The sequence below is a fragment of the Rhinoraja longicauda genome, chromosome 3 (assembly GCF_053455715.1).
Source record: "Rhinoraja longicauda isolate Sanriku21f chromosome 3, sRhiLon1.1, whole genome shotgun sequence".
In the NCBI taxonomy this organism is placed as follows: domain Eukaryota; kingdom Metazoa; phylum Chordata; class Chondrichthyes; order Rajiformes; family Arhynchobatidae; genus Rhinoraja; species Rhinoraja longicauda.
The window spans coordinates 41,640,016-41,661,476 of NC_135955.1; the positions used below are offsets into that span (position 1 = coordinate 41,640,016).

The 21,461-nt window shown below is 42.2% G+C and overlaps 1 protein-coding gene across 2 annotated transcripts in view; it reads left to right on the plus strand.

Moving 5' to 3' along the window:
* Nucleotides 1–21,461, plus strand: part of dennd4c (DENN/MADD domain containing 4C) — a 116,981-nt gene that overhangs the window by 21,537 nt on the left and 73,983 nt on the right. For both annotated transcript variants that reach the window (XM_078396028.1, XM_078396027.1), the window contains 5 exons: nucleotides 631–947; nucleotides 8,897–9,149; nucleotides 14,719–14,788; nucleotides 15,725–15,894; nucleotides 16,598–16,839. In XM_078396028.1, the coding sequence (XP_078252154.1) occupies nucleotides 631–947; nucleotides 8,897–9,149; nucleotides 14,719–14,788; nucleotides 15,725–15,894; nucleotides 16,598–16,839 (1,052 nt within the window). The remainder of the gene's footprint in view (nucleotides 1–630; nucleotides 948–8,896; nucleotides 9,150–14,718; nucleotides 14,789–15,724; nucleotides 15,895–16,597; nucleotides 16,840–21,461) is intronic.

Sequence of the window (21,461 nt, forward strand, 5' to 3'; positions counted from 1 at the left end):
ACACAGGCCAGTGGATCCAGGCCTCTTATTGCCTTTTAGTTTTATTGCCATTAATTTTTCCAATGCTTTGTACCTTGTGATAGATTCTGTTACAAGTCTTTTCCTCCTATTTGAAAGCTGTCTATCTATAATCCTTGGAAGATTAGCATCATGAAGGGATTTCAACAACAGTCTGGCTTCCACAGATGGCTGTAGGACTACTGCAGACAAAGTTGTGAAGTTAAAACAAAAATCACTATCTGTTTTCTGTCATTGGGGGAAATGTTAATGTGTTTGACCAGGGTGGGTGATTCAGCTGGGCTGTCCTCTGTAGGATGTGACTTAGACAATTCATTGGTATGGTGGTTAGTTGTTGGTAGGGTTGTCTACTTCGAGTCAACAACTTAATTAATTTATGTGCCGTAAGGATTTTTTCATTGTTGGTAAATTGATTTCTTCTGAGGTGGAACCAATTGTTTGAAGATGATAACATCGATCACAGTTAGCTGGAATTGTGGATCAAAATGGTATTTTAATTAAAATTTCTATCTATAGTTTGTCTGAGATTTAGCATTGAAAATTGACTGAGATTATGCATAATCCAGTTATTAACCAGGAAGAATTTCTGATGTTCTTTATTCCTTTTCTTAGGAACACGCAGCCATGATTGAAGATAAAGGCCCAAGAGTTAGTGACTACTTTGTAGTTGCAGGGCTGACTGACACATCTACACCATTAGAGCAGGAAATCACAATTGTAGAGCCCAGGTCATCAAAGCCGAAAGCACCAATAACAGATGTCGCCGTCATTATCAAATCGGTTGGAGAGAATGTTCCTGAAGGGTATACTTGTATTGAGAGCACGCCAACTGGACTTCCAGCAAACTTGAATTTTGGGAGTTTGAAAAGTCCAGAGATATACCTTTGCTACAAGCGGGGACTTGATAAGCCACCCCTTATTGACATTGGGTAAGTGATTTGAAAAATCATCTTGATCTCTGGGTTGGTATAGCGCCAATTTGACGCTAGTGTGTTTAATGTAAACTATGCTTAAGCAGGTAAGTGGTAATTATTCAAGTTATGTTTTTTGTCTAGAAAATGTAATTTTGAGATCTGGAGTTTGCTCCTGAGCTATGAGTTTTAAGGTGACCAAGACCATTGCGGGACTTGCAAGATTCTATCACAGCTGGGGAAGGACAGTTTGTGAGATGGCGTGTGAATTCCATTGCTTCCTGTGTGTCCCTCTGTTCCTGATGCAGGTCGTTCAGTGTTTGCTGAATATTTTTTATTTTGATCAGTCATGAACCAGGGAGTTTGGGGAGATGTACCATTTTTTTTCCCAAGCTGATCCTTGCTTTTGTTTTATTTAGCTAGTAATCTCTTTGAGCTCGGATGTTTTCCAAGTTTTAAGGGGGTTGAGGGGGGGATGGAGTGGGTGGGGGGGGGGATAATGGGAGTTGAGGGGGATGGAGTGGGTGAAGGGGGGGAGGAGGGGGGGATAAGTGGGTTTGAGGGAGGATGGAGTGGGTGGGTGGGGGCGGAAGTGGGGAAGGGAGGGTGCAAGACCAATGCAGGAGAGGCTTTGGGTCCATGGCTTGCTCTGGCTGCAACGCTGGCAGCATGGGACCGAGATGAGTGGCTCCCTCTCCCCTTCCCTGTCCCCCCCCCTTGCCCCCCCGGCAATGGGCTTCATCAGTTGGAGAGGGTTGCCGGGTCCGCAAGATGGTCAGTTGGGGGAGGGTTGCCCCTAGAAAGGCCCGCAAGAGAGATTTGGACCCAACGGGTCCACTTCAGTCTAATATTTTCTAAAATTCTTCTCTTCAAATGCAGCAAATTATTTCTGACATGTAGATCCAATTATTTAATATCTCATTTGTCAAAAAATGTATTGTGGCAGGCTTTATAATTGTTTATTGTGCTACTGATTGTTTGAATTTTGAGAATGCTGGGACACTTCAAATACAAACACAAATAAGATTAGATGTTACCCTGAGGAAATGAGGTGGTGTTCATGCACCCAGCCAGCATAATGGTGTCAAAGTGTAGATGGTCAAGAGCTTCAAGTTCCGAGGTGTAAATATTACCAACAATTTGTCCTGGACCAACAACATTGAAGCTGCAGCCAGGAAAGCATATCCACGCCTCTCCTTACTTCGAAAACAAAGGACGTTTGGCATGTCTCCATCAACTGTTACCATTTTCTACAAATGCACTGCAGAAAGTAACCCAGGGAGGCGTATTACAGCTTGGTTTGGCAAGAGCTCTGTCCAAGATTGCAATAGATTGCAGAGAGTTGTGGATATAGTGAAGTCCATCCTACAAAACCAGCTTCCCCTTCCCCATTGACTCCATGTACACTTCACCCTACTTCTGAAATGCAGCCAACAGAATCCAGGATCAATTGCATCTCAATTCTTCCATCTTCTCCCTTTTCCCATCGGGCAGATATGAAACTTGAAAGCACATACCACCATATTCAGGAACAGCTTCTTCCCCGCTGTTATGAATCAACTGAATGGTTCTCAATAGCTAAGTGTGTAGTTCTGATCTCCCAACCTCCTTTATTACGCACTTGCACTTTCACTGTAACTGCAATGCTAATTTTGTAACTCTATATTCTGTAATCTATTTTTTTTTGGTATTAAACTTTGCTTGTGTTTGACTGACAGCATACAAACTACGTTTTTCACTGTATCTTGGTACATATACTGCTAATAAATCAATATCAAATCTATCATGAAAAAAAGCTAAATACACTGGTCAAAGAGCATCCCTGGAGAGAGAGAAACAGTTAATATTTCAGATTGGTGTCCTGTCTGAATAAAGAAAGGTTGGAAATAAAATGTACTTTAAATTACACAGAAAGTGGAATGAGACATTAAAGTACCCCACTTGTAAGAGCTATTTGGAAATGTTTCTATCCATTTGGACAGGCAGGCTATATTAATTTATTCACTGGCAGTCTTGTACTTACTAGCCGCAGAAATGTTGTCAAGCTGGACATTGGTCAATCTGCACCATTGGCCAGGTGGGCTGAGGAATGGTTGATGGAAACTAATGAAAAGAAATGTGATGTGTTGCATTTTGGGAAGACTAACATGAATGGTAGGGCTCTGGGTAGTGTTGCAGAGTAGAGGGATCTATGAGTGCAGGTGCATCATTTCTTGAAGGTGGGGTCACAGGTAGATCGGGTGGTCAAAAAGGATTTTGGCACATTGGCCTTCATCAGAGTATTGAGTATAGAAATTGGGAGGTCATGTTGCAGTTGTATAAGACGTTGGTGAGGCCGCATTTAGAGTATTGTGTTCAGTTCTTGGCACTGTGTTATAGGAAAGATGTTATCAAATTGGAAAGGGTACAAAGAAGATTTGCGGGGATGTTGCCAGGACTAGAGGGTCTGAGCTCTAGGGAGAGGTTGAGTAAGCCGGGATGCAGGAGGATGAGGGGTGATCTTATAGATGTGTATAAGATCATGGGAGGAATAGATCGGGTAGAGTCTCTTGCCCAGAGTGGGTTAATCGAGGACCAGAGGACATAGGTTTAAGGTGAAGGGGAATAGATTTAATAGGAATCTATTAGAAGTTAGAAGTATTAATTTAATAGGAATAGTGGTAATCTTTTCACACACAGGGTGGCGAATGTATGGAACAAGCGTCCAGAGGAGGCAGTTGAGGCAGGGACTATCCCAACATTTAAGAAACAGACAGGTACATGGATAGAACAGGTTGAGAGGGATATGGACCAAATGTGGGCAGGTGGGACTAGTGTAGCTAGGACATGTTGGCCGGTGTGGGCAAGTTGGGCTGAAGGGCCTGTTTCCATGCTGTATCACTCTATGACTCTCTGGAGTTATCTGCTCTAGTTTGCATTTGACTCCAGAGTCTCAAGGTTTTAGTATAATTTCAGAGCTTAGTTGACAGATCAATATAAGAACTTGTGTCTCTGAATAGTTATGAGTCAGCAGGTTTGCCATCTACAGGGAAGTTTTGGAACAAAGTCTGCTCTTTGCTGTCTGTAGAAACAGTTCATTGGTGGTCTCAGTTTTTGCTCAGTAATGATCAGATAAACTAAACATCTTCTGCTTATGGACATGGAGTATTGAGGCCAGTTTTAATGTTCTACTAGACCAAGTGGACCCGTTGGGTCCAAACCTCTCCTGCATTGGTGCAGCACCCTCTCCCTCCCCCCTTCCCTCCCCTACCCCCTTCCCCCATTCCCCTTCCCCTTCACCCCCCCATCCCTCTCCCCCCCCCCATCCCCTCCCCCCCTGTGCCCCGCGCCTGACCTCCCTCCCGTGTTGCAGCGCGCGGGGCACGCCGGGACGTGCGCCGGTCCTCTCGCTGGTTCTCCCGGGGAGGGTGGACCACATTTATTAAAGTTTATTAGGTAAATTGTTTTTTAAAAGTAACAAAAATGGGTTTATTGGGAGGACAGGGGAATGGTGAGTAAGGTGGGTCTAAAATTGTTGCGCTATCTTGTACCGTTTTGGCTGTGTCAAGCCCCAAACCATAAAATGCACAGAGTTTTAGTAATATAATATAATATAGACTACTGCCCAAAAAACTGTCCCTGAACCATCATCCTGGTTACTGATATTCATCCAGATAGTCCACTCCTAGTGCAACATTGATTAGACCAATGCATATGCTAAAATTATTTTTTTAATTTACAGATATGCTCTAGTGCTGTACTGAACTTAATGCCTACCAAGAATCCTGGTGTGAATTTGTGTTTATCTGAAACTTTAACCGAAGCTTTTGATTACTCAAAAAAGAAATTATGCATAACAATAGACAATAGGTGCAGGAGTAGGCCATTCGGCCCTTTGAGCCAGCACCACCATTCAATGTGATCATGGCTGATCATTCTAAATCAGTACCCCGTTCCTGCCTTCTCCCCATACCCCCTGACTCCGCTATCCTTAAGAGCTCTATCTAGCTCTCTCTTGAATGCATTCAGAGAATTCAGAGAACAGAGAATTCTGAGGCAGAGAATTCCACAGATTCACAACTCTCTGACTGAAAATGTTTTTCCTCATCTCCGTTCTAAATGGCCTACCCCTTATTCTTAAACTGTGGCCCCTGGTTCTGGACTCCCCCAACACTGGGAACATGTTTCCTGCCTCTAACGTGTCCAACCCCTTAATAATCTTATATGTTTCGATAAGATCCCCTCTCATCCTTCTACATTACACACGATTCTAAAAGAAGGAAGACATCATAAAAGCAGGGCATTACTACAAAACCGGAAAAAAAAACATGTGTATAGTAGTTCAAGAGGTAGTCCATGTGTTCGTTGTCAAGGTTTGACTAGGGTTGCGGAAGTTGGTTCAAGAATTAGAGAGTTGTATTAAAGTAGTTGTTCCTGAACCAGGTGATGTGACTTCTGTACTTCCTTTCTGATAATATCAGTGAGAAGAGCGCCGCTGAGTACGCCGCCCCAGCATGGTGCCGCAGCGCTCATACTAGCAAGCTAGACGCCACCCTCAACGACACCATGCAGATCATCACCGGTTGCCTACGCCCTACTCCGACGGATCTCCTGCCGGTGCTCGCAGGTATTGCACCCGCAAAGCTTCGCAGAGAGTTCTTCACTCATAGGCTGGTGTGCAAGGCCCCATCGGACGCCAAACATCCTTTGCACCTCCTCGCCCAGGATTCACAGCAACTGGGACCTCAACGCCTGTCATCTCATCGTCCCTTCTCCCGTCACGCAGCGACCCTCTGTGGCTCCGGTTTCAACAGACCAGCAAACAGCGCAGCACGTCATTTTCGACTGCGGTGCCCTCCACCCCCTGGTGGAGGGGTAGACCTCACGGCCCTCGACAACATCACATTGCACTGGCTACAGCGCCTGGAGGGCGTTACATAACTTCTGCTGCCTCAAAAGCAAAAAGAAGAAGAAGAAGAAGTGAGAAGAGGACATGGCCCAGATGGAAGGAATCCTTGATAGATGTCATTTGGAAGTGATGGTTCACTGCCAATTGTACTACTTGGTTTTGCCATGCAGGAGGTGACAGCTTGTACGCCCTGCTACAGTTGTTGAGTGTCTGTCTGCGATTCCAGTTTAGCTCAAAATTGTCCATTGGAGCTCTTGCTGGCCTTCAGGCAGCTTTTTGCGTGATAGTGGATTGCCAAGCTTAAATGTCACAGATCTAGTCCTCGTCTCCTGGTTCATCCAGGGCTTCCAGTTGGGGAAGATCAATGTTTTTCTAGGACCTTAATTGGTTTATTTTGGCTGGATTTTTTGATGATTTACAAAGTGGAAAAAATTTAAATGCAATACAGTCATGTTGGCAATGGAGGCGCAAGAAAATGCAAATGCTCGGATCTTGAACAAAAAACTAAATGCTAGAGGAACTTGGTGGGTCAAGGTCAAGGAGCAGTCAAGTCAAGTTTATTTGTCACATACACATACAAGATGTGCAGTGAAATGAAAGGTCACCCACAGTCCAGCAATAAGAGCATTAAAAATAAGCAATTTCACACATAATCACAACCCAACACAAAACAAAGAGAAAAAAAAAGAAACATCCATCACAGTGAGTCTCCTCTAGTCACCTCCTCACTGTGATGGAAGGCCAGAATGTTTTTTCTCTTCCCCTGCCATCTTCTCCCATGGTCAGGCTGTTGAAGGACGGTGAAAGGTCCACAGCGGGCCGACCCAAGCCCCGCGACTCGGGCGGGCGAAGATGCCGCCGCTGCACGTCGGGGCGGTCGTGGCTCCCGACATTGAAGCCCCCGCCGGGCAGAGAAAATCCCGCAGCCTATTTCAGGCCGCGCCGGACGGTGAAAGGTCCGCAGTGGACCGACCCAAGCCCCGCGATCCAGGGCAGGCGAAGACGCTGCCGGAGCTCCCGATGTCGGCCCCCACCCAGGGGCCAGCGAGCTTCCGATATCCATGCAGCCCACGGCTGAAGCCTCCAGAGCCTCAGAGTCGCAGCCGCTGCTGCAGCGCCTCTGAAGGCAGCCAGCTCCGCAGATGGTAAGTCCGGTCCGCGGGCTCTGCAAACCAGAGCCCCAGGTGGTCCCAGCTGGAGGCCGCCAGCTCCAGGTGTTTGGCCGATGGTAGGCCGCAGCGGGAACGGAGACACCACCCAGAAGAAAAGGTCGGGTCTCCGTTCAGAAGAGACAATTTTACAGTTTTACAGTCCCCCCCCCGCCCCCCCACACACATAGTACACAACCACAAAAAACACTACATCACATCTAAACACTACAATTAAGACAAAAACATAAAAGACAAACGGACTGCAGGTAAGCCGCAGCTGCTAGGGCAGCACCGCCATTTTAATGAAAATTAAAATGTCGTCGATGTGTTGTAGTTTGTGACCTATTAACAGAATAGTCAGACAACTGACTATTGGCAAGATGTTCTTCTTAACACTTCAAATCTTTGAGGCCGGTTGCTGATATCACAAGATGGATCAGCCATAAACCGCACTTCCATGCTGACAACAGGATGCCCCAGGAATAATCCGAGCTGGAGCTTTTACACCCCTGCAATAAAACCCACATAGCTGCATTCGTAATGTTAGCCCTTGCAGATGGAATGGACAGACGATGTTTCAGGTTCAGTCTCGGAGTGATGGGGAGAAAGCTGGGCAAGAGGGGTAGTGGTAACGCCTGGCAAGTGGTACGTGAATGTAGGTGATGGGGGGGAGGGGGGTAGTAGGGTTTGGGGGGGGACATGGACCATTGTGATTTGCTGTTGAAGACCACTGGAGCAAGTATGTCTTCAATTAAATTAGGTATGTGCAGTTTTTAAAATGAAACTCTTCATAACTTAGTCATACATTTTATGACCATTGTTTTTTATTCAATACCAAGAGAATTGGGATGTGTAAGGAAAAGGCAAAATAGAAAAAACAAAAGAAAACAATTTTTTCTATTGTAAAAAGTATTTCTGTTCAATAACCTTTCTATAATAGTAGAATATACTCATGAGAGGCCTGACATTGTACATGTAGTCCAAGAACTACAGACTGTTGGAAATAATAGTAGTTTTTCACACGTGAATGTAGCGCAACGCCTACGCGTATTTGGCGTGCATACTTTTTTTTGCTGAAAGGTTGCATTATGCGCCGTATTATGAATTTTGATGTAAAATTCTGAATTTTGGACATCAAAATTCTGAATTTGTAAAATCGTATGTTGGGAGGTCGGGGGGCAATCTGTTGATTGGCAGATGGGTGGAGTTAGTAACAAAGGAGACAAAAAGGTGTCGGATGAGGAGAGAAGAGGATGTGAAGCTGGAAGAAGGGATAAGGTGGAACCGGAAGAGGAAAGAGATAAAACGGAAAGGTGGGACTTTGAGATGGGAGATGAGCCTACTGAGGAGGAGAAAGGAGCAGGATTACTCGAGTGATGGGAGATGGTCGAAGAAATGTGTGCACACTGGGGAGGGGGTGTAAATGGGGGGATGGGGGGGGGGGGGGAAAGAGGGGAACATATCCATAGAATTTGGAGAATTCAGTGTTTATGTTTTGGGTTGCAAGCTATCCAAGCAGAATATGTTAGCTATCTGGTCTTGACGTGCATCCTTAAATCGTTATTAAAGTTGTGAATGTGACAGTAAGTTTGATTTCACGCAAATGCTTGAATGGAATGTTTTTTGAGTAGGCATTGGATCCAGATTCCAATTAACCTTATGTTGTAATGTGGATTTGGACCTTTAATCTTGCACACATTTTAAAATGTATTATTTGCACATCATTTAAGGTCATTTAGCAAAATGAGCAATGGTCTCTATTGCTAATGTTCCGTTGCTTTGAGATAAATTTAAATCACTTCAAATGTGTTTCCTGGCTTTACTGGAAGTAGATGTTCACATTGTTGCCTTTAAACAGGGTACCAATTGGTATATACCTTCTCGACCAAGATTATTAACTGGAATAATTATATATTTTTCCCCCTCAGGGTTTTATATGAGGGGAAAGAGCGCTTAATTCCAGGCTGTGAAATTGTACAAGCAACTCCTTTTGGCCGTTGTGCCAATGTTAACAACAGTTCAGCCAATTCTCAGAAAATCTTCATTACCTATCGGAAGGCTCCATTGAACAGGCCTCAGAATTCTTTAGCTGTGACCGATATTTGTGTTCTTGTTACGAGTAAAGGAGAAACTCCACCCCACACATTCTGCAAAGTTGATAAGAACTTAAACTGTGGCATGGTAAGGATAACTTTGTTCATGGTACTACATTATCTCAAATGGTATGAATATTTGATGTACTTCATAGTCATGTGCTTTACTAATCCATTGTATTTTTAAGTCTGCTTTGAAGATGGCATATAATATGGGAGAGGGAGGTACAGTTCTATGTTCCAGCTTTTGTTGGGGAATATTGTGCTTATATTGAATTCTTTAAGGTTGAAGTGGTCTTGGCATTGTCTGACTTCACACTACATAGGAAGTAGTGGACAATGGGGCTAAGATTCTAGTTCTTTGCATACTTTGTAGTGTGTTTTTAAAGTGATATTAACACAAAGGGTGTGTAAAATAAAATAAATTCAGTAGCAATCTGCAAGGTCTCTTGAGCCTGCACCACTATTCAGTAAGACCTTCTCTTCGCCCTCAACAACTTTTTTTAGACCCCTCACTTTCTTCAAGTTAAAGGTGTAACAATGGGCACTCCAATGGGCCACATCCTTTTGTTAATTATGTCAAATGGTCCTTGTTCCAAACTTGCACATCCCCCAACTCTTTCTCGGCTACATTAAAGACTGCATCAGAGCTGCTTTGTGCACATGTGCAGAACTCATTGCTTTGATCAACTTTACCACTATCTTCCACCCTTTCAAATTTACTTGGACTATCTCTGACACCTCTCTCCCTTTTCTCGATCTCTCTGTCACCATCACAGGGGTCAAACTATGGACTGATGTCTACTATATACCTTACTTATCTGAACTGCACCTCCTCCCAACTTGGGTTTTGCAAAGACGCCATCCCCTACTCTCAATTTCTCCATAACCACCACATCTGCTCCCAAGATGAGCTGTTCCTTTCTACGACAGGAAGATCTCTTTTTGTGGTCGACATGGTTTCTCTCCTGCTGTCGTAGGTGGAGCCCTCATCCGCCCCTCCTCTGGGTCCTGCAGATCTGCTCTTGTTCATCCTCTTCCCCCTCAGACAGAACAAGGATAGAGTTATGCTAGTCCTTGCCTGTCACCCCACCAACGTTGGCATCCAACACATAATTCTCGGATATTTTTGCCACCTTCAATGTGTGATCCCACTGCCATTTACAACTCCCTTCCTCACCCTTTTCCGTAGAGACCACTCCCTCTTAGGTACACTCACCCCTTCCTTCCCAAACCATTCCCTCAAGAGGTGCATTCCCCAGGAAATGTAACACCTGTCCCTCCATTTCCTCCTCCACATCCAACCAGGAACTTCAGCAGCCCTTCTAGATGAGACCAAGGTTCGCATGCACATTCTATAACGTCATCTATTGCATTTGGTGCTCCCGCTATGGCCTCCTTTACATCAGTGTGACCAAGTGTAAACTAGGTGACCATCTCGCCAAACGGTTTTCCTAGGCTTGCTGGATCTCCTAGTCGTTAATCATTTTAACTCCCCTTCCTATTCCCATACTGACTTTTCTGTCACGGGCCGCCTCCATTGCCAGAGTGAGATCACATTGCACACTGGAGGAACAACACCTCGTATTCTGCTTGGGTAGCTTGTAATCCAACAACATGAACATTGAATTCTCCAATTTTAGGAAAATTATTGCATTATATCCAATTCATGCTAAGGAAAAGGACACAAAGTGCTGGAGTAACTCAGTGGGTCAGGCAGCATCTCTGGAGAACATGGATAGGTGACGTTTTGGGTCAGGACCATACCTGAAACCTCGCCCTACCCGAAACATCTTGTCCCCAAAACGTCACCTATGCATGCTTTTCAGATATGCTGCCCGACCTACTGAGTTACTCCAGCACTTTGTGTCCTTTTTTTGTAGATGAGCATCTGCAGTTGCTTGTTTCTTCATGTTATGGAAACGTACATTATAGCAGTTCTGCCAATGCTTGCCATAGGGAGGATTAATTGAAGACTCACTTGACTGGTTCAAGGGTGTTCCCTTTAGTTATTCTCTTGAATTTAGATCTCATTAAAACTTCAAATTCTTACAGGGCTAGACAGGCTGGGAGACAGAAGGGGCATGACTGGATGGATGATTCCTGAATGAGAAGATTATAGCTAGGCTATTTTAGCATCAAGATGAAGAGAACATTCTTAAAGCTGTGGAGGCAACATTGAGTTAGTTTAAAACAGAACTTGACAGATTTCTGGATATTTGCGGAATCGAGGGAACTGAAGATGGTGCAGGAAAATGTTGTTGAGGTAGATTAGACATTGTTGAATGATGCTGTAGACATAACAGGCCTGGGTCTTGTTCATGGCTTTTTTTGTTGCAATACCTAATGTCTAATGTGTAATAGATTATGGGCTCATTCCCAAGAGGATACTGACTAATTGGAGCAACAGATGTCATTGGCATCCTGAAGCTTTTTAATATGCTAATTTTTAGGATCTGGACATTACTTAGAATAGTACAGCACAAGAACAGGCCCTCCAGCCCATGACGTCTGTGCCGAACAGGATGCCTACTTAAATGATTCCCTGCACAAACTCCATATCCCTCCATTCCCTGCATATTCATGTGTCTAACTGAAAGCCTCTTAAATGCCACTGGCAAAGCAGAATTTAAATGTCCATCCCATATTTTCCTTGAAGCTACGAGTGAAGAATTATCTTGAATTTCTACGGTCCTTCCGTAGAAAGGACGGTTTAGTTACTCCCTCAGTCCTGCTCGGCGGAGAGTTGTAGAATTTAGATCCAGTGATGAAAAAAGATTGGATATATATTTTCAAGTCAAGATGGTGTGTGACTTGGAGGAAAACCTGGGAGTATTCCCTCGTGCCTGCTGCGCTTGTTTTTATGGAGGTAATTGTTGGGAATCGCTGTTGGAGTCACAAGGCGAGTAACTGCTGTGCTTTGCCTAAATGATATGCACCACAGCCACTGTGTGCCCATGATAGATGGAATGAATGTTTAAGGAGGTTAATGCTGTGCTAATCACTATCATTGTAATGTAGGGCAAAAAAAAGATACATTTGAAAGCTGTTGTGCTATGTTTCTTTCTTTGCCATTGTAACTATACTGTATGTGAGCCAGAACTTTAATGATAAGCAGATCATGTGATGACTATTGGAGCTGACCTGGCTAAATTAGCTCATGTTTTTAGTGTACCTTTCTCACAGGGAAATTGCTCTGACTTTTTACTGCTTATTTCCTCAATATCTGTCTCGATATCTATCATTTGCTCCTTAATTAATCAGTCCTCCTGATTTCTCAGCCAAGATTAAATATGGAACCTTCCTGTTCCAAGCCTCCATTTGAGGTGGTTAGAAATATTCTTGAAGTTTATGTTTCAAAATTTTGTTCAGCAATGTCATAAATTAAACTTGCTGTAAATGGCAAATTAAATCTATATTTTGACTGTGAAATCAGTATTCAAATAGTGTTATCAGCATACAGCGTGACCGATGAGTCATTTACCATGTATTCTGTAGTATTTGAACTGGTATTTCCATGTACAAAAAAAAAATTGGATTTCATTCAGTTAAAGGTCTGTTTGGAGCAAACTGTTATAACAAAGGTATTGTTTTTCTTGCCAGCTTTATCCCGGCCCTACCTCTCTTTCACTTTCTCCCCCCCAACTACTATCAATCTGAAGGGTGCCAACCCAAAACGTCATATGTCCATTCCCTCCAGAGACACTGCTTTACCCACTGAGTTTCTCCTGCACAATATGTTTTGCTTATTATATGAGGAAGATACCTTTTAAACAATGTTTTAAATAGTTGGCTTTAAATCCTTTTGTGAATTCCATCTGTGTTTGCAACCTCATTGGGATCGAATACATAGTGTGACTATAACTATGCTGAATAAGGTTGTTGGAGAGATTTTATCAATGACGAGACGAGACTTCAGATGGTGGAATCTGGAGCAAAATAAAACAAATGATCATGACTCCTTGTGCTGATTGTCACAGCATAGTTTAGAGACACTGCATGGAAACGGGCCCTTCAGCTCACTGACTCCACATCGATCACCCGTACAGTGGTTCTATGTCCTATACTCTAGGGGCAATTTACAGAAGCCAATTAACCTACTAAGCCTGCATGTCTTTGGAATGTGGGAGGGAGTCCATGAAAAAATCCACGTGGTCACAGGAAGAACGTACATACACTGCACAGACAAGCCCATAGTTGGGATCAAACCCAGATCTCTGGTGCTGTGAGACTGCAGCTCTACCGCTGCATCATTGTCACAGCTGTGTGCAAAATAAGTTTTTTCCTTGGTCTATACTAATAATTACTCATCACGAAATTCATTAAATTGCTCCCTTGATTTCTTGGGGTTCTAAATCTCTGTCCTAGAGCATTCAAACTTGTGAAAGTGTAAGGAGTCTTTGACTGAAACTTCTGATTTACATATTTAAATCTAAAATTGTTGTCCTCGGTGTCAGCCCCAAAGCAAATCCCAAATCATTATGTTGATGCTTTGTCTGGTCACCTCAAACAGATGTAGAAGTTTCCAGGGCACAATTTGAAGAGCAGGGAAATTACCCTGGTATTCTGCCAAAACACGGCTGCTCAACCAACAAAAGAAAATTATTTTGTGACTTCAATGCTCTTTGTTTGTCTTTGTTATGCAAATTGTTTCCCAATTAAGGAAATTGAGGACTTGGCAGCAAAATTTTGAGACCAAATTACATCAGCCCTGATCTTACAGAACAGCATTGATGTCCTAGTTTTTTTTTTTAACCGTCTTGCATTTTCTCTATAAGAACAATAAGAGCTTTCAACAATTACATTATTAACAAAATTACAGACAAAGCAAGGTTGCAAGGTTGCAAACATAAATTTAAATTTCTTTCAAAACTGAGCCGTGTTCATTCGGTGTAGTAGGCAGAACATATTTTTCGCTTTCATCCATCTAGGCAATTTATACATCAAAGTAAAAAAATAGAAATATGCATAACAGTATCTGCAAAAGGGGGGAAACAGTTGGATTGAGACTTGGCAAAAATGAAAGGGCTGATATATTTATTCAGCCCTTGCGTGTCATGTCATTTTAGTAGGCAGAAACTTGCAGAAACATTTAAAGAAAAATAACACAAATCTGTGAATTGATAGATGAGATATATTCTGCATTTTTATGGTATCATCACACATACTGTTCCCCCAAAACATTGATTACACTGCGAGAGACATAGCGATACTAAAATGACAGACGTTACGCTCCTTTGCGTACTACACTTCAGTATAGACTATTTCAACGGAGTGGTCCATCTTGTTCCTCTAGTATCTTTGGTAATAATGGGTTAAAGAATTTTGCTAAATCTTAGTTAAAACCTTGAAATTGATTGGAGTGCTCAATCTGAGTCTAAGGTTTTTTTAGACATGACAACTGACTTGAATTTATCACATGATTGAGTAAAGCAAACTTTTGCCGATCAAACATTGTAAACAAAGGTTTTCTACCATGGAATCATTATATTTGCTTCACTGGTTTCCAGCAGGAGCTAAACTCTAGAAAAGTGAGTATATTCCATTCTGTTCCATGTATGTTACTAATTTTTCACAAATGGATCAAAGGTGTTTTTAAATCTAGCTTTTTTACACTAACGTGAGGCTGTATCTAAACTTTGTGTTTCTATTGACAGTGGGGTTCCAGTGTCTATCTTTGTTACAAGAAGTCTGTTCCTGTTTCCAATTCGATTGCTTATAAAGCAGGTATGTCATTCAATGAATAACCTTTTGAGAATTTTCAGGAAGTGAAAATATAATTTCATATCTTGTCATATCTTCTAGTTGCAGTTTTAAAATTAAAACTTGGGCATGATCCTCTGAGCTATTGCTTTATAAACTCGTGAGAGCCTGCAGTTCAAACTAATTGTGGAAGTTGCAAAGTCCCATTAGATAACTTTCATGAAATCTTTTGGGGCACATTTATTTCCATCAGATGAGCACATCTGTTTTGTGCATGATTTGCTTGCTTCATGCAGCTTTGCCAGGAATGACATTTCTCCAGGTGCTGGCTTTTTCAGTGTGGCCATTTAACTGGTTACATCATTCCCTTCTTTGGCAAACAACAAAAATTCCACCACAATGCGTGAAATTTCTTCATATGCCACCACAAAATGATTTGCTGGTGGACATAATTGGTGCATCTGACTAAAAATGATCAAAGTGACTTTATGCATAACCAGTAATAGTGCATATTGCAAATTTTAAATCCATATATGCCACTGTGTAAAGTATAGATTGCTGCTATTAATAATTTTAGCCATTTTCTGGGGATAATAAAATCAGGCATTTGAGAAGAATTGTTAAATGTGATTAGTATCTGGGTTGTTTGACATGTATCTTTGCTCATGATGTTTTTCCAAATTAATGTGCGCATTAAAATTATTATTTTGTTTTACATCAGTGACGTTTGGTGCCTTGAGGTGATCTACCAAAATACAGTGGCTTGCTACTAAACATTTCAGGATGTCTGGAGCAGCCATTGGGTTTTGTTGGTTTGGAGACTGGCAAAAATGCAATAATAGGATGACAGTGCTCCAGCCTTGTTCGTAGAAAACATTTCAGAGAAAGATTTTGATAATGAGCTCAATTTTACCTTAAGTTTGCTCCAATAGTTTTATTCCATTCTAAATCTCTATTCAGGGTTAATATGCAGATATCCTGAAGATGATTATGAGTCGTTCCCACTGTCAGTATCGGTGCCGCTCTTCTGCCTTCCAATGGGAGCTACTATCGAATGCTGGCCACCCGAGACAAAATATCCTTTACCGGTTTTCTCCACCTTTGTGTTAACTGCTTCATCAGCAGAAAAGGCAAGTTCAGAGGGGGAATAATCTTAACTGGTTCACTGGGAAAATAATTATATTCTGTGTGACATTGAAAAATGTGTCGGTGTCAATAGGGGTAACATCCAAAAGTTCAGAAAAGTTGTTAATCCGGCACCATAGTCTTGAGAATTCTGGATTGTTGTATTTTAGTATTCCCTGTTCTATTAATTTGCATTAAGACCAGGTGCATAAGCAGATATTAACTCCCTAAGCTAATGTGTGGCAGAGAAAAGAATATGTATTCTGAAGTTTATGGCAATGGAAAGTATAGATTTGAAGTTGAGACAAAGCAGTGATAAATTTCAGAATTTAGGGCCATTATAGTTGAAATATTTTCTGTCATGGGATATCAAAATGTCTGTTATGACAATTGAGAAGGTCACTTTTTTAAGGGAATCTAATGCAATAACCTGTAATTTCTAGCAAGAAGGGGAGCCTACTTTATCCTCACAGTAAGGTCAGTTGATTTGAGCATGCATTAGAATAGTGCTAACTATGAAATTATAATATTTTTACCAATTGAACATCAATTTGAAAAGTAACTGCCTCAATATACTTAGATTGTGCAGTCTATTTTGTGTAAAATCCATAAAATGTCACCAAATTCCTGAATGGAGTGCTTTTTTTGTTCAATGTTATGATTTGAAGAACTAAGTGTATACTTTTCCACTGTGATTTAACAAAATAGGTTTATGGTGCCGCTATCCAGTTTTATGAATCGTATCCAATGGAACAACTTACTGAGAAGCAACTTGTGCAACTGGGCCTCATCACTGCAGTGGGCAAGAAACTTATCGTATCCAACTCTGTGCACACCAATAAATGCATCTGTCTTCTCTCCCGCTGGCCCTTCTTTGAGGCATTCCGCAAATTTTTGATGTTTCTCTACAAACTTTCTGTCTCTGGACCTCATCCTTTGCCAATTGAGAAGTATGTATAGGTTCAAATGTGAACCTGTTTTTCCAGGTCATTTATTTGCAAATGCAATTAATTTTAAATGACCTCATCGTAAAGTTAAGTTTTTCCATAATGGGCGTTAATGTGCAAATTAAACATACCCAATCAAACTGATTTCAGATGAAGAATGTTGGTCCTTGTAGAAAGAAGAATCAGAATTTAATCAGATGTCACCACAGATACACTGTTTCCATGAGTGGCTCTGAATAGTGAATAGGTTTGGATGATTTTGTTCCAGATCATTTCTTCAATCTATTTTAATTCGAAGTTAGTGGGTAACTTTGGTATACAGCTGAGTAGTTGTTTGGTTGATTCCATGTTTCTTTGTCTATCCTTCCCTTAACAAGCCTAATGCATCAAATTATTCCTATGATATTTGAATGAGGTTTTCGTATTTCTTGATCTACTTTTTAAAACAAAATTACAACTAAATTTGTTTTGTTTTACTACTTTTCATACTTTTATCATTAGACTTTAGGCACTGTGGAATCTCAGAAGGTAAAGATGGTTATTAACTCCGGTCAAGTGTCCAGAGTGCCTTGGATTGTGAACATTGATGGACTGGAAAAATAATCAGACCCACATATTTTGTTTGGAAATTTATTGTTTTGTGGGAGTTGGAATTGTAGTTTTATCCAAGTAACGAGCAGTAAATTCAAAGTGAAATATCCCACAATTGTCATGAGATTCTGCAGCCAGGGTGCAACACGCTTTTTCCCAAAACTCTTTGAAGGATTCCTAATGATCTCAAGCTACGGTGGTGAAAAAGGTTAAGGTTTGAGAATGGAGTTGTAGCTATAATGCTCTGCCCTGGATTTAATAAAAATCACATCCAAAGATCTAGTTCATTATAGCTTTCCAGTTGCCTGGAAGAGAAAAACAGAGAGAAAGATATTCTGGTTATCTTACTGTAAATCATGTGAGTTAATAACATATTGCTTGTTGAAGGGGATGCATATTGATAATTAGTTATCCTCCCTGTTTTATTTGTGTGATGATGGAGTAAGCGCAAAGAGCTGAGAGTTCAACATATTAGTTAGTTTAGTTTTATTGTTATGTGTACCAAGATATAGTGAAAAGCTTTTGTTGCGTGCTAACGAGCCAGCGGAAAGACAATACATGATTACAATCGAGCTATTCACACTGCCCTCTGGTTGGGGTAGGATGGTTCAGTTGCCTGATAATAGCTGGGAAGAAACTGTTCCTGAATTTGGAGGTGTGCGTTTTCACACCTCTACATTTTTCCTGATGGGAGAGGGGAGAAGAGGGAGTGGCCAGGGTGCAACTCTTCCTTGATTCTGCCGCTGGCTTTGCCGAGGCAGTGCGAGGTATAAATTAAGTCAATAGAAGGGAGGTTGGTTTGTGTGATGGTCTGGGCTGCGTCCACAATTTGCTGCAATTTTGGGTCGGGACTCTTCTTCCTTGTGGTGAGGGGGAGCTGGAAGAGAGGGGCTGGACAAACCTTGGTGATACAGGTGAAGAGAGGGAGGGTTGATAGGTAGATGGTTGCACAGGGATTAAAATACAAAAGGTTTGAGATAAGGATAGAAGAGGTACGAATTGTGAAGCTAGCGGAAGGAATATAGGTGGAAGGGGTGTGAATTCAGGTAGGGCACTGGGATGAGAGGGTGCTGGGTGGGAAAGGGGGAGGTTGCAGATTAGTTACCTAAAATTAGAGAAGTGCAGGTGATAATGATTGATATGCATATGATGAAGGAACAAGTAATAATCACGATTGCCATGGATACCTCAGGCTTAGATATTTTCCATTTTATTTTACATTCTGAATTGTATGAAAATCCCACTGTTTATAAATTTAATATAATGGACTGAAAGTAATTCTGCTTTTAATGAATGCAGTAAAACCTTCTGGGATAGACACAAAATGCTGGAGTAACTCAATGGGTCAGGCAGCATCGTTGGAAAATGTCTCCAGACTGAAGAAGTGTTCCGACCCGAAACGTCACCTACTCTTTTTCTCCAGAGATGCTGCCTAACTAACTGAGTTATTGCAGCATTTTGTGTCTATCTTCAGTATAGACCAGCATCTGCAGTTCCATCCTACACACATTTTCTGGGATTTGGGTGGAGTTTCTAAAGATAAGAAAAAAGAGAGTGCCTTTGTTAAAGATGTATGAAATTGGTTCTGCAATAAGAAATGATCTGGACTCAAACTCAAGATAGATGATCATTTGGTTGCAGATAAGAAAACAAAAAGGGAAAATTCAGTGTTGTGAAAAGGAGCCTATTCAACCGGCAGCTATATTCCACGACAATTAAAATAAAAAAATGAGGCTTGTAATATCTCCTAATCTTCGTATATATGAAATCAATATTGGTAAAAGTAGTTTTGACCTTTGTATTCTTGGCTCAGTTTCTTAACCTGGGAATAAGTTATTTTATGTGTAGGAAAGAACTGCAGGTGCTGGTTTAAATCGAAATGCTGGAGTAACTCAGCGAGACAGGCAGCATCTCTGGAGAGAAGGAATGGTTGACGTTTCGGGTCGAGACCCTTCTTCAGACTGAGGAAGGGGCGGGACGGAGATAGAATGTAACCGGGGACAGTAAGACTGATGGGAGAACTGGGGGAGGGGATGGAGAGAGAGGGAAAGCAAGAGCTATTTGAAGTCAGAGTAGTCAATGTTCATACTGCTGGGATTTAAGCTTCCCAAGCGAAATATGAGGTGCTGTTCCTCCAATTTGTGCTGGGCCTCACTCTGACAATGGAGGAGGCCCAGGACAGAAAGATCAGAATGGGAATGGGAAGGGGAGTTAAAGTGCTGAGCAACTGGGAGATCAGGTAGGTTAAGGCAGACTAAGCAGAGGAGTTCAGCGAAACGATCGCCGAGCCTGCGCTTGGTCTCATCTATCAGAAGTTGACACCTGGAACAGCAGATAAAGTAGATGAGGTTGGAAGAGGTGCAAGTGAACCTCTGCCTCACCTGAAAAGACTGTCGGGGTCCTTGGATGGAGTCAAGGGGGGAGGTAAAGGGACAGGTGTTGCATCTCCTGCGGTTGCAGGGGAAAGTACCTGGAGAGGGGGTGGTTTAGGTGGGAAGGGACGAGTTGACCATGGGGTTGCGGAGGGAACGGTCTCTACGGAAAGCAGAAAGGGGTGGAGATGGGAAGATGTGGCCAGTAGTGGGATCCCGTTGGAAGTGGCAAAAGTGTTGGAGGATTATATCCTGTATGCGACGGCTGATGGGGGGGGGGGGTAGGTGAGGACAAGGGGCTCTCTGTCCTTGTTGCGAATGGGGGGAGGGGGAGCAAGAGCGGAGCTGCGGGGTATCGAGGAGACCCTAGTGAGAGCCTCATCTATAATGGAAGAGGGAAACCTCTGTTTCCTAAAGAATGAGGACATCTCCGATGATCTAGTATGGGAAAACATCATCCTGGGCGTAGATGCGGTGTAGATGGAGAAATTGGGAGTAGGGGATAGTCTTTACATGAAGCAGGGTGGGAAGAAGTGTAGTTTAGATAGCTATGGGAGTCAGTAAGTTTGTCATAGATGTCGGTCGATAGTCTGAATCCTGTGACGGAGACGATGCGATCCAGAAACAGTAGGAAGATGTCGGAGATGGTCCAAGTGAATTTGAGTGCAGGATGGAAATTAGTCGTGAAGTTTACTCTCCTTGTATCTCCGACCACTACTTTAGATTTTTTAATGTAATAAAACAGGATTCATTAATCTCTTAATAAAAGGATCCTTCATTGAAGAGTATTTGCAATCAATTTTAAATTCCATTTGACTGTGAGAAATTTAGATCTGAAGTTAGTGTTTTAAATCTATATAAAAATAGCCTAAGTAAATGTTGGTCCCATAGTGGATGGAAATTAATGGGAAATAAGGAAATTGCAGGGATTTTGAAGAAACATTTTGTATCTCTGGCAGAAGACAATATAAGGATCCTGATATTTTTGACAATGAAGGATTAAATGGAATGAGGAACTTGAAACAATTGCCATAACCAAATAAGTACCAAGCAAATTAATAGCACGTCCTTGGATCTTGAGAAAAGTGAATGGATTGCATTGGACCTTGCAAAAGCCTCAGATATACCCTATCAAGCCTGGGAGATTTTTTCTATCTTCATTGGCGTCAGGACCTTCAGCACCAATGCGACCGTAATACTGACTGCTCTCAAGACACTTCTAGTGACGACCCCAAGTTACTTCGTCGTCCTGTCTTTCTCCACTGTATAAACGGAGGGGAAATACTCATTGAGGACCTTGCCCTTCCCTTGTGGCTCCACATAGAATTGACGGCTTTGATTCTTGAGGGGATCCCACTCTCTCTCTCTCTGACTACTCTGTTTCCCTTTATGTGCTTATAAAATCTCTTGGGATATTTCTTTAATGCTATCTGCCAGAGCTATCCCCTGTCCCCTTTTTGCCCTTCTGATTTCTTTCTTTAGCTTACTCCTTAGTTCCTGAAACTCCTCCAGGAATACAATTGATCCCAGCTGCCTATACCTGTCCCATGCCTCCTTTCTCTTGACCAAAGCCTCAATTTCCCTCGTCATCCAGGCTTCCTTACATTTGCCTGCCTTGCCCTTCACTCTAACAGGGATGTCCTGAAATCTTGTCAGGGCACT